A 13948-nucleotide genomic window follows, 5' to 3' on the forward strand; every position below is an offset into this window, starting at 1 on the left:
CGATCGGCATACACAACGCCGTCAGTACGCGACGTCGACGTATCGCACAATCGCGCGCGTGTTGTGCAGCCTTTTACGATTAGTTACCGATTTTTACGACCGCATCGAAAACGAATTTTTTGTCAGTTTATTTCCAATTTCATTTAAAAAAAACTGTGCCTATACGTGTGACCATTGGTGGTTCCACGTGGACCGCTACCCGTCCCCTGTTTGTCAACATAACCACCGATGGGCCCCGGTGACTTCGTTGGAATACGAGCAACCCGGTCGAGATCCTCTACGATCTGACAGGTACTTTGCCTCCATGAACACGTGATCCCTGGATCATCTCAACTGTCATATACGCGACGATTCTTCGCGACATCTAGTGCGAAACTCGTTACGCCAAACTGTGATACTATATTCCACTGTGAACACACCATATACAGACTGTTCGACAACGAGAAACAGACGTACGGTTTGACTTCCTCCCGAATGATTCATATTCCCTCCCGGAGTTCGGTTGGGAGTCGACGCTTTCATTCAGACAGCGCGACGGCCCTGAATTTTTGCGAAACGATGAGAGCATCGGGTTTTCTAGGTCGTTGGTCGAGCGGGGAGAGAGGGGGTGACACCGGTGTATTCCGTGGAGTATCGTAATGCACGCGGGACCGGGTCCGCGGCGCATCCGACTTTATCTCGACGGAGTGCACAATCGCGAAATCCCGTGGCCCGATAGTAACGTATCTATCAGATAAGAGTGAATACATTTGTGTGTACAGTAATCGAGAAGTTTATCTCGGTGACCGTGTATCATACGTAATAAGGAGCAGCAACGTGTACGAGGTTTACTACGGTTTGAAGTGCACGGCCCGATAAGTGAATGACGATAACAGGGAAATTTGTTTACAATAACACGAATGCTTGTTGGACAGGGCGCGAGATTGAAAATTTTGGGGGAAACTTCTTTGTTATATATATACATATCGATCCTTTTGCTGCAATATCGACGTAACTGAAAAATCATGATTATAGGGGAAAACGATTTTGAATGTTTTGTTCGTCTATAATTTTGTACGAATATTATAATAAAGTGATTTTTTGGAAGTTCACTTACAAAATTGTAATATGTACTAGTAATTCAAAAGCTGCAAATTTTGTATTATGTCATTGTTGTAGCAAATGAGCGATACAGTAAATCCTCGATGAGTGGTTAAAGGCTCCTAAGCACAGGCAAGGAGACGTCCCCAGGTATAACGCTGACTTTTTAACCCCTTTGTACCGGTGGACGAGATATCTCGCCACGTGATTTCGATCATGATATGCTTTCACGAGATCGTCCAATGCATATTATGAACGAAATCACGTGGCGAGATATCTCGTCCACCGGTGCGAAAGGGTTAATGATGTTCAGCACGCTGATAGAGCTTAGTATTCTGATGCCAATGATATTTGTTTCAGCCGCATATGGCCATTAATTTCTGAAATATTTGATGGTCAGTGCCGAAGAGCTTTCGAACAGACATCGAGGAATTACTGTATATGGATAGGGGATGGTTCCCGAATTTGGACCATTGCCTAGTTTGGACCACTACTCTAACTTATGTGTAAGCCATTTGCGCCGTATGATAGACAATATGTGTTGTTTATAAAACATAATAAACACAAAATAAACATTTAAAATTTATTTTAACTAGCTACAATACGAAGGTTTCAAAGGACTCGCATATAGAGATCGAGCAGTTAAGGGATAAAGTTATTTATTGTTTATTTAAGGTATTATTAATTTATATGTTAATGAAATTTGCAATAGCAACAATTGTTACACAGATCAAATCACAGATGCAAGGGAAAACGCATAGTTGCCAGTCAGAAACTAAGGGGTTAATTTTTGTTAAGGTACGAGCTTATTTATAGATTATACACATCTACAGGTGGTTTAGAATACACAAGCGATATACAATTTCTTGGTGTCAAACGTGAAAGGAGTAGTACCTACTCATCACAAATATGCAAGAACTGACCTATTAAGAACACGCTTCACTCGTCCAAATATACAATCTTATACAATAATCAAGCCCTTTGGCACCGAAAATTTGAAAAGATTCAATAAAGTCACTTCGGCCTGTAAACAGCTCATACATTAAATTAGTTAATGAAATCATCAGTATTATACACATATTGTATATCATACGGTGCAAATTGCCAACACACGACAAGTTACAGTACTGATCCGAATTCGGCAACCTTTCTAGTGACAAATCGAGACGAGTCTAATAGTAACGGTCGACGAACGTATTTCCCGCTTCTTAGCGTCCACAAAATTACCGGAAGTGCCTACAAGCATTCTGCGTGGATTCCTCTTGCCCCTCTCTCTCTTTCTCTCTCTCTCTCTGTCGGTCTTCCCCTTCCTCAATTCCTTCGTTCACTCACCATCTCTCTCTCTCTCTCTCACTCTGCAGATCGTCATGCCATCATGAATGCCACGGGCAGCAACAGCGTCGTTAACGGCAACGACAGCAACACCACGATCCCAAGCAAGACGAGCCCACACGGCAACAGCGGCGGCCGTCTGCAGAGCGTGATCGGCAAGCAGAGTAGCTGTTGCGTGCGCAAGATGAGCACGATGCCAGAGGAGGAGGACGCGTCCGACGACATGGATCCTGACTCTGTAACGACAGGACACCAGCGCTATCAGCAACAGCATCATCATCACGACGCCGACTCGGACACACCGTCCGAGGAGAGGGGTCGTTTGTTGAGCACCACCACCGAGCCAGCTCGTAGGATCACGATCACCCCGACTGGCTCGAGCCACCTGCACAGCAACGGCGGTCTGAAGAAGACAATCCCCCGTAACGACAGTGCCAGTAGCATCCACGAGAAGTCGAATCGGCTGCAACAATACAAACAGGGCGAACCGATCGGTCCATTGGAGACCAGGCTCCATCGGGACATACCGCAAGGTGTGCTGAAGCTGAACCGAGCGATCGACTCGCTGCACGGTGGACGTCATCGTTGCTCGAGCGTCAGATCAGTGAAATCGAACCCGACCATGGACGATCATCAGCTTCAGTATCATCCACCGGCGGCCAGCTGGGCGTCCATAGTGTTCTCCGATGTGAACGGGCAGACCCATGTCCGGCAGTTTCCCGATTCCGTGTCTATACGATCTCTGGCTTCGATCGGGATGGGCTCTTCAGTACATCCGCCGACGTAAGTGAGCCACATTACCTTAACGTGCGCGTCTCGACGAGAGGCGTCGGTAGGACCGGTCCTATGAATCATGGTTCCGCTACATCCTTGTTCAGGGTACATATACGTATTTACGTCTGCATGTTTCGTTCGATGTCCTTATTTGATCAGCTCACCAGGCTCTAGGGATGATGATTGCGTTTGTCGAGTGGTGGAGAGGATTTACTGGCCTCATGGGTCCAAGAGGATCGACGGTTGATGGGGATGGATAAGATAGACGTTATCTCACCCGTTGGTTGACCTATAGTCGAGATGTTGTTCGATGATAAATGGGGTAATTGACGGCGGTAGTTGAGGATGATTGATTGTTATTGTTTGCTCTTGCGTGTTACCATACGGTCCGGGTGGGAGGGCATGCATGCGCCGAAAATTGACTTCATCCAGGTCGAAGTGTTTGTTGACACTTGTAAGACTCCGTTTACGTTGCTGTATTTTACTATATACGGTGCACTGTTGGGAGCGGTGAATATAGTGTGGGAAATGTAGCTTAAGTTGTCCTCTTTCGAATTTTTTTGTTGAGGCTTCAAAGCTGCGTTTAGATTGGAGTATTTATAACATAAGGTGTATTATTGAAATCGGTAAATATTGTACGAGAAATGTACCAGCCTAACTTGTTTCATTTTATATTTTTGTTGACACCTGAATGAGTTCGTTTACATTGCAGTACTTACAATATACGATAAATTCTTGAAATCAGGAAATATTAATATGGGAAATGTACTATTCTAACTTGTTCCATTTCGAACTTTTTGTTGATACATAAAAGTTTCGTTTACATTGCAGTAGTTACAATCTATGATAAATTCTTGAAATCGGTAAATACAGCGTGGAAAATCCATCTGCTGAGGTCGAAGATTTCAACAGAATGTAATTGATAGTTACAAGTAAGATTAACATATTGCGAAAGAAATGACAGATTCTTCGGTAAAATTTTAAACTGTATTATATTTCTTGTACAAGGTATTAATAAAAATGAGGGATACTTTCAGAGGATGGATTTTACATGCCAAACTAAGACGGAAATCAAATTATGTGAAATATATGTCTGACACGATGGATTATACTACTTGAACAGTTGATTTCAGCTGATGCATAAGCTCGATCGATGACCTAGTTAAATTTATGAATGAAGTAAAACGAAATAAATGAAACCAACTTGTGAAACAATTTAACAGCATCTCTGAAGTAGAAGAACCCGTCGCGTCAGACGTTTCTTGATATTTTCAACAATTAATAACTCGGAAATGAAGCCTTGAACGCATTTTCGTCATTCTTGGCTTTCATTTTAGCTTGGCATATAGAATCCACCCTGTGGAAGTGTCCCACATTTTTATTAACACCCTGCGGAACAGTAAGATTCAACAGATTTATGACCCTATTTCCAGCAGGGTACACGTGTACTCATATCATTAATGTAAAAATAGGAATGGCAAATCTAATGAATTCTTCGAAAAAAATTTTCGCTTCGATGTGGTGAACGATTCATTCATCAAAACCAGAGTTCTTTTGTAAACTCTAAGTCGACGCAGCTTTGATTTACATGAAAAAAAACTCGAAGTTTGGGCTGGTGCAAAGCAAGTCACTTATTGAATTCTTTATTTGGCTCAATTTATTCTGAACACTTTCGAATCAACTTTTTCGTCGAAACAGAATCGCGTTGGTTAAATAATACTGTGCGCACGTTCTATCTCTCTGATAATTTTCATTCAACATCTGAATACAGAGATTCCTCGATGAATGCGACCCGAGCAACGGCGGTATTCTCACCGCGGGGAAGGGTGGTGGTCACACTCTGGAATCAATCAAAACAGAATAATTAGATACTAAGCAGAGGGTCGGCTTCGGGTAAAAAAACAAATTTATGAGGGGCTGAAAACTTTTCCGCCTTGCCATGAGTGCTCCGAAGTGGACACGAGTATGTCACACTGATCGAGACATTATTCTATCTTTCAAGTGACTCTGATATTTCTCGGGAAAACAAGCTACAATTAATAAGAAGCGAAAGGGAACTAAAGTATAGTTGGAATATTAACTTCAGTAACGCGAATGTATGCGATATATTAGAATGTTAAATTTTGTTATTGCTCGAATTATAAGTAATTTTACTCAAGCCCTCGTCTGTTTTGTCGAAATAATTTTTATAATACATTTTGACATACTTTTCATTACACAACTTCTTATTAGTGTTCTTTCATTGAGTTAAATAAGAGGGAAACTTAAAAAATTTGTTTGTATAAGCAGAAGTGTTGTTTATTATAAATTCTACATATACATCTTATTATATGTTATTTCCTTAGTAATTCCTAAAAAATTGAGGTATATATCTATCAACAGAAGAAAATAGCAGCCATTTAAAAGCGTTTTATTCAAAACGCCGTTTTCAAAATCGGTACCAGAAAAATTTAAAAGATTACAGAATCAATTTGAACGAAACTTTGTGATAATATTCTTAAAACTAAAACTGTGTACTAGACGAAGCGAATTTTTGATTCGTGGATTTTTTCTTTCTTTAGTAACAAAAAAAGGTTGACAATTTCTTTCAGAAAGCCAGTTCAAATAGCCGCCATTTTGTAAAATATTAATATTTTCAAACTCCGCTTCGATAAGTACTAATTTCTTTCGTCTACTGTAACGTAATATTAGAAAACCTTGTTTCAGGTGAAAGCCTACAGAGATATATCTGGTAACGCAATTTTTGTTATGAAACGAGTTACAATTAAATGGTATCCATTTTCTTCTTTTGATAGATATATAGTTCAATTTCCCAGAAATTACTAAGGAAACCACATATAATAAGATGTATATGTTGAATTTTTAAGAAACAATAATTCTGCATATACAAACAAGATTTTGTAATTTTTCCTCTTATTTAACAGCTCAAAGGTATGTAATCCCTTATAGTCTAAACGACCCTAAAACGTTTTCATCGATCCTATTCATTCAGGAATAATCTTTACAGTTCAAACAGATCCCAATGTTGAATCAGGATGACGTTGTATAATTTCATACACCGATTCATAATTACAAACGCTTTATCCGATAAATACTCGTGGCATGGATCGCCGCGTAACTCTTCTTATTACACCATAAAATTCAAGCTGTGGAAAATAGCTTCTCGCCTCTACCCAACGCGGCAATTTGCTGCTGTAAACTGTTTACAGAAACATTAATTCCTATGGTCGTAATCGAACTCGATCGTCGCGCGAAGACACACCCGCGTTCGCCACATGCTCCGCGCGAGTCTCGTCTAACGAGGTGACCAAATAACAAAAAAGCGTGAAACGAGCAGTTTCGTCATCCGACACTATAAAAATTCGACTACCGACAATTTACGTTCAGTTCGTTCGCGAATTGTGACACGGAATAGTCCCCGACAACGAGACCTCGTTTATTTTCGCATTGAAATTAGTATTTTTAATACATATATGCAATTAACTCTAACATGTATCTGGACCCCAGAGCCAGAGTGTATTAACTCATACTTTTCAAACTTTCGAGGAGAGTAAATCGAAGGTGCAAAAACCTTGTAACTTTGGAACCAATCGGTAAAAATTCAACAAGAAACAATCCCTACTTTTAGCAAGCAATACTAACAAAAATTCCTATATAATATAAACTATAACTGCTAACTATTGAATGGACTTAAGACAAGCCTCGATACGTAGAAACGATGAATAAATTGCGTTAAGTCCCGTATGTGATGGACTTTACATTGTTTCGCGTTTATACTGTTCAGGAACCAGATATAGACTTAATATCATTTTTGCATTATTATATTACAAACTAAACGACTTCAAAAGAAATAATTTTTATCATCGGAAAATGTGAAAAATTTGATACGGGAACGTGTAGAATATCATTTTTTTTTTTAAGTGTACTTAATACACTGGCTCTCGGGTTCCAGATACATATATTTTCGAAATTACAATTTCATCGTGAAAATTCTGTATTTTCGGCACGACACACGAGATTAAGTACTAGCAAACGCGTGGAATAAACTATTATACTCGTACAAACTAACTTTTAGTGTACATTTACCAAAATTACTGCTTCTTTACAAAAAGTTCAGCATTTTAAGACTTAACAAAAATGAAATATTAACGAATGCGTGAAATAAATTTTATATACAAACAGCTAACTTTGCTATAGATTTTCGGAAAATTACATTTCTTCGCGAAAATTAAGTAAGTTCAGAGATCAATATTTTCGAAACGCGTGGCATAAGAGTTTCAATCTCTTGGATAAAGTCGACACACGGTTTCGGTGACGATTCTGTCGCGATTTCTGTCGTTCGGAACGCAACGACGCATAGTGATGTCAGAACGCGTTTTTACTGGCCAAAAGTCAATATTTAAAGCTCAACATTTTGACAATTTTGTCTGCTATAAAGTAGCAAGACTTCAGACATTCAAAACGCGAAGTATTATTCGTTTCAGATAATTGTGTAATCAGGGTAACGTTCTGAGGGTAAAATGTTGAAACTCGAAGTGAAACTAATTACTTTAATTATTAATTATACGACAATAAATAGAAGGTTTGAATTATAGTTTTATGCATATCAGTAACTACCTATATTACGATTATTTAATTGTATTTTAAGCGTTTTTTAATCCATTTACAAGCAGTATAAAATTTATAGCTTAGACTTTGAGAAAGATTTTAAAAAAATGATTAAGTGTGATAAGCATTAGACTTGTTTTATATGAAAGTTCAAACAATTACTAAGAGTTTTACTAACAATTTTAAGAAATAGAAGCCCGCGGTATTTTGGCGTCTGAATAGTATCCAGGGACGCAGACCGCTTGACTCTTGAATAGCAGCTTAGACTTACATGTTTAACATTTTTTTTGTGAATATTTGCATAACTTGGAATTAACGTCAATAATATAATTATATATAATTAAATAATTATAATTATAAAATAAATAATATAAATTATATAATTATATTATAATACTTATATTAGTTACATTGAATAACCATAATATATTGCGTTGAAAAAAGTCGATATCTGCAATCTTTTTAATTTTGACAATGAAAAGCGAGCTTCCAGACCATATGTGTATAGTATCGAGTCCGTCATCTTGAATTTTGAATTTTCGCTATCAAATTCGTTATTAGTGACGTCAAAAACCCTTGATTACCAACTTTTAGAAAGATTCAATGACAGTTTGACTTTTGGCCAGTAAAAACACGTTTTTAGACCACTGTGCGACGGTGGGCAAGCAAACAAAGGCGACAAGAGATGCCGCCGCGTACGTCCGAACTGCTTGTGAAGCGTGGTCTTGTCATCCAGGGTCTGCAATTCCAACGTATTGTCCCAGAGACGTAAGTGGATAATAGGTGTACAATGTAAGACCATACTTTTGTTATAAGTAGGTGTTCCACGCGGTACATTGTTGCTAGCTGTCCCGCTTCTTCCATTGAAATCGGAGTAGACCGTTTAAAGGACCGTAATCGTTGCTCCACATTCGATGTTTCTACATGATGTTAATAAAAATGCGGGACACTGTAACACAGGGTGGAACATGTAAAACTGAGACTGGTAAATACTATTAAACAATAACAGTTCCCATCCGTACCTAATGTGTTAATGAGAAGGATGCAAACCTTTATTAACAATTATGGACTTATTGAACATTAACCCCTTGCCCTGTAACATCGAGTCAGACTCGTGTTGACGATTTTAAAATCGATGCAACAAAGAAGAATATTATTCGGTTTCCTTTGAGTCGAAGTGAAATGCTACATTGCTGGCATTAATATTTAACTTTTATACAGTAAAAATACAGTTGCAATAAGTACGGAATTCCTTTCGTTTCTGGGAAACTATCGACAACAATTTAATCCTAGAGTCTGTAGACATCAAGAAAATCATAGGGCAAGGGGTTAATATTAGTCGAAATGCTGAAAATTTTGTCATCAAGAGAGATTGAGAGTGCATCGCGGAAGTCAACCGTCGTAGTACAGGCGCGTCAAAAGAGGCTAAAGTTGTTTGAGAAGAAGAAAAAATCGAGTTGAAAGTTGAATATGAAGTCTCGGGAGGGTTGTTGTATGGTGCAGGAATAACTAATTAAAGGTAAAAAACTTTAATTGTGCTCTATACGTATACATATGTTTAACTTGAGAATGACAAAAAAAAAATTTTAAATGCGTTTGTCTCAGAACACGATTTTATCTACGGGCGCCATGATAAAAAGTTTAATTATAGACCGATGTCAAAAATTGTTGCGACATTTTATTCATAATTCATTAACTTTGGATCACTAATTTTTTTTATGGATTTTTAAAACATTCTTTTAACACATGCCGCAGATTGCCTGATTGTTTTTCTTTTTTATTAAGGATAGGTAAGGCGATAGCCATTGACACATATATTTTAGGAATATTCTTTATTTTTTGACTTAAGACAATTGTATCGTGAGTTCTGATGACGCCTATCAAGACCTCCAATGTCTACAGTAGTACAATGAGTGCTGTATATATGTTGCAAACATCAATAAAATTTAAACAATAAAATTTGTTTTCTTCTTCAAGTAGTAATAAGGATGAAAACGACTTTTTACCGTATGTTGTTCCATTGTTTTTTTTTGTAAATTCATGAAAATCACGTAGTTTTCGAGGGCTTTGACCGGAGGACACCCTGAATCGAAACATTGCAATGTGTTGAAGTGTCAGCTTCCAGAATATGTATACAGGGTGTTCGCGATAATTTATCCCGTCGTTTTTTTCGTAAACGGTAAACATTAAAAAAGACCGAAGAGGAGGAAGTTGTAGCATATTTTACTAGTAATACGATAGCGTATCTAAAGTTTTTATATTTTCAATATTTTTTTAAATGGAAATCTACATATTTTTTAACATCATATAAAAGCGGGCATTCAGACGAGTTCAACCATGTAGTATACTACGGTCTTCAGGGTAATACAAGGACAGAAATAAAAGAAATAAATTTAACATTTCGTAATATTGTATTTACTAATAAGACAACATCTCGTGTTCAATGTGACTTCCATTAGCAAGACTGCATTACGAAATGTTAAATGTATTTCTTTTATTTCTGCCCTTGTATGACTCTGAAGACCATAGTATACTACATGGTTGAACTCGCCTTAATGCCAACTTTCGTATGATGTGAAAAAATATGTAGCATTCCATTTAAAAAAATTAAGGTCGCCTTTGTTTCTAGAAAAATATTAAAAATACAAAAACTTCCTCACTTCGGTTTTTTTTCTAATATTTACCGTTTACGAAAAAAACGATGGTACAAATTATCGCGAACACCCTGTATATTGTATTAGTTAGGCGCAGTGTTTTGTATTGAAAAACAAAAAAGCGTCATCTACTGCAGATATACGAGATTACTCTTTAGCCAATCCAATAATAACTCGGAAACGAAGCCTCGAACTCAATTTCGTCATTTTTTATTTTCTTCTTACAATTAGTTTAACATATAGAATCCATCCTGTAAAAGTGGCCCATATTTTATAACACCCTGTATACGGCACGTGTTAGTGAATCCTCTACGGAAAGACTCGTTTAATTATCAGTCATAATCGCTTGGCTTCTGCAAGCTCCTTTCGCAGGATTATCGTTCTCGTTGTTCTCATTATAAGCTGAGTATATGCGTCGAAAGAGAAGCAAAATTACAATTGAGCCTGTCGAATGTCAAACCGATTAACATCGTGAAACCAATAGCTGAGAAGGTCGTTAATATTATGCACTAACTAGAAATATTAGGTGTACCGGAAAGTAATGTCGTATTTTGTGATGTATGTCTTTTTAACTTTCTAAACTACAATAACTTCATGCGAGGTTAATTAAAGACTTTTATACACTAACGTAACCTAGACGAGGATTATCGAAAGCGAAGGTGACTATTCGAGTAATTGGTTTATTTATGCATATTTCGACATTTGCAGTAAAGTTTTGTACGCAAAAACGGCATTATTTTCCGGAATTCCTAATATTTATTGCATTACTCTAGTATTAAATACGTTATCGCTTATATCTGTCTTGTTATTAGAAAAATTAACTCTTTCCAGGGACGAATTTATTAAAACCAGATGAAAATAGTTTGCTTTTCTTTTTCGGCGGTATTTATTTAAAATATATTCATGAATATTGATAACAATCAATTGGTGGGGTATCTTTTTATTTTTGTTAGGGAATTTCCCAGTGAGTAGTTTTTGTAATCATGATTGAATGAAAGAAAAACTAAACGTACACAGACATACAGGGCGTTCACACCATTACTAGCCAGCGTTTTTCTCGCAAATATTAGACAAAAATGAAATAGGAAAAAGTTTTGCAGGTTTCTATGAACAACATAATAACGTTTATCAATTTTTTATGTTTGCAATATTTTTTGAGAAACGAAGGTGACCTTTAATTTTTTAAACGAAATGCTATATATTCTTTTATGCTGTATGAAAGTGTGTGTCAAGATGAATTCAACAATGTGTTCTAGAATGACCTCCAAGGTCATACAAGTTGAATAATAAAAGAAACATTTTGAATATTTCGTACCAATGTGTTTACACTTTACAAGTATTCTTTATTGACAAGGCTTAATTAAAGTAGATGTTTAATATAACTTCCTTGTGTATGAATGCACATTCAGCTCTGTGAACTATATTTTTGGTAGCTTGTGCTAATGTTGCCCGAAATATTAATGCACACGATTGCGTTATTTTGCCTTTCAAATCGTTTACATCTCTGAGGGGTGTATCGTAAACTATATCTTTAACAGCGCCTCATAAAAAGAAATCCAGTGGTGTAGAAGCGGAAGTAAACACTCCGAAAAAATCCATCACATTTAACGAGTTAAGCCGTATCAATGAGAAATACCTGTAAACACATTGGTACGAAATATTAAAAATGAATCTTTCATTTCTGACGTTCTATAACCTTGAAATTCATTCTATACCACATTATTGAATTTGTCTTGTCACAATTCAGCTTTCATACAACATAAAAAATATACAGAATTCCGTTTAAAAAATCAAAGGTCATCTTCGTTTCTCGAATAATATTGCAAACATAAAAAATTGATATACGCTATTATATTAATCATACACCGCTGTAAAACCTATTTCACTTTCATTTTTTCTAATACTTACTATTTACGAGAAAAACGCTGGATAATGAAAACAAATATTTATTAAAAATCTGTAGCTCACTATCTTAGTCGGAATATGCTGCTATGAAAATTGTGTGTACTACGTTAATTTGAGAGTGATGCAATAAATATTTCCAGTACTGCGAACATTGTTGCTTTCAATTTGCTTCGGAATATACGAAGACGTAAATTTTACATTAAAAATTATTTAAGCCGACTTTAACATTAAAATATGTAAAATATAATAAAATGGACAAATGAAATCTAGTACAACTAAAAAAGTTTTGGTAAATGGAGGTGGTCAGTTTGGATTCTGAGAGAATCAATATAAAGTATCCTATAGCAGATCTTGGTGGAAGTTAAAGTGCAACTGAAAAGACTTGAAACTCTAGTAAACTTCCTCTTTAAAGTGAAATTCTTCATTTCAAGGGTAACAGCGAAGTTCCGAATGTGTACAGTGTTTCCGGAATGGTGGTACAACCCAGAAAAATGTGATTTTACATGGAAACATGAGTCAGAAATATAGAATGTTTACTTTGTTTTTGAGAAAATCATATTTAAGAATCTGCTGAATAATACTTATTGTCACTACGAATAAAGATGCGTTACATGAGTTTTGGAAATTGATTATCTTGGAGACGAAGAATCATACGAAAAAATGTTATTCCACATTTTCAACTTTTTTTTTCATGTAGAATCCATATCCTTCCTGTTTTGATTATACAAAATTCATGATTAGATAAACTTAAGTAAAACATTTTAGCAGTTAAATTGTTGTGTAAATCAAACTCTATCATAGTTTTTAATGTGACTATTGGGATAATATAAGCGTACAGAAGGAAAAGGATAATTCTTTGGAAAGCAAAGCACACTCTGTACAAATAACGGTAATACATTTCACTTTCTATGTTCTTCGCAAACAAACTCACGCTGACTACATATGATGTTCACCGTTTTGTCCTTTCATTGAGGACATCTGTGAAACCTACTTATCTTTCTAGCTGAAATTGCTTCTGACACTCGAAAAATAATCTGCAATAATCTCTGTTACACAATATCTTAATGCTGTTTTAATATTTACATGATATATTTTTTCACATTTTGACGGAATTCGTAATGCAACTGATAAAAGGAATTTCAAATGTAATACAAATAAAAAATATGGAATAATATTTGCCCCATACTGAATGATGTTTCAATCGACTAGGTCTTATAATAATTAGCTATCGTGTCTATCCGATACTAACCGTTTCTACTTATGTATTGTAAGCATCGATACACCCATAACAGATGGATCGTCGGAGTCGATTTTTTCGAAATTTTATTCTACATTTTCGATTTGTTTTCGTGAGTACAATCATTGTGTTTTTTGATGATACTACGAAATTGTTTATACTACACATTTTTTAATTAAATGATCTATAATTTTTTATTTGGACAAAATGTACGTCAATAATGACGTAAATAAATTATTTATAATTCATTATTTGCAAGTAGAATATTAATGTTTTATTTAGGATGAAGTGCAAAGCAAGTAATAAATGTCTTCTGGTTTTGCTCTTCTTTGTTACACTTTCAACAATACTTGATTTT

General features: G+C 36.2%; 1 protein-coding gene across 1 annotated transcript in view; it reads left to right on the plus strand.

The window, feature by feature from the left end:
- Positions 1–266: 266 nt before the first annotated feature.
- LOC107186146 (sodium- and chloride-dependent GABA transporter ine-like) overlaps positions 267–13948 on the plus strand; it is a 47639-nt gene continuing 33957 nt past the window's right edge. Inside the window, exons 1-2 of the mRNA XM_015573958.1 lie at positions 267–291; positions 2442–3195. Of these exons, the coding sequence (XP_015429444.1) occupies positions 2456–3195 (740 nt within the window). The 5' untranslated portion in view covers positions 267–291; positions 2442–2455. The remainder of the gene's footprint in view (positions 292–2441; positions 3196–13948) is intronic.

This window comes from Dufourea novaeangliae, unplaced genomic scaffold (genome assembly GCF_001272555.1).
Source record: "Dufourea novaeangliae isolate 0120121106 unplaced genomic scaffold, ASM127255v1 scaffold76, whole genome shotgun sequence".
NCBI classification, from domain to species: Eukaryota; Metazoa; Arthropoda; class Insecta; order Hymenoptera; family Halictidae; genus Dufourea; species Dufourea novaeangliae.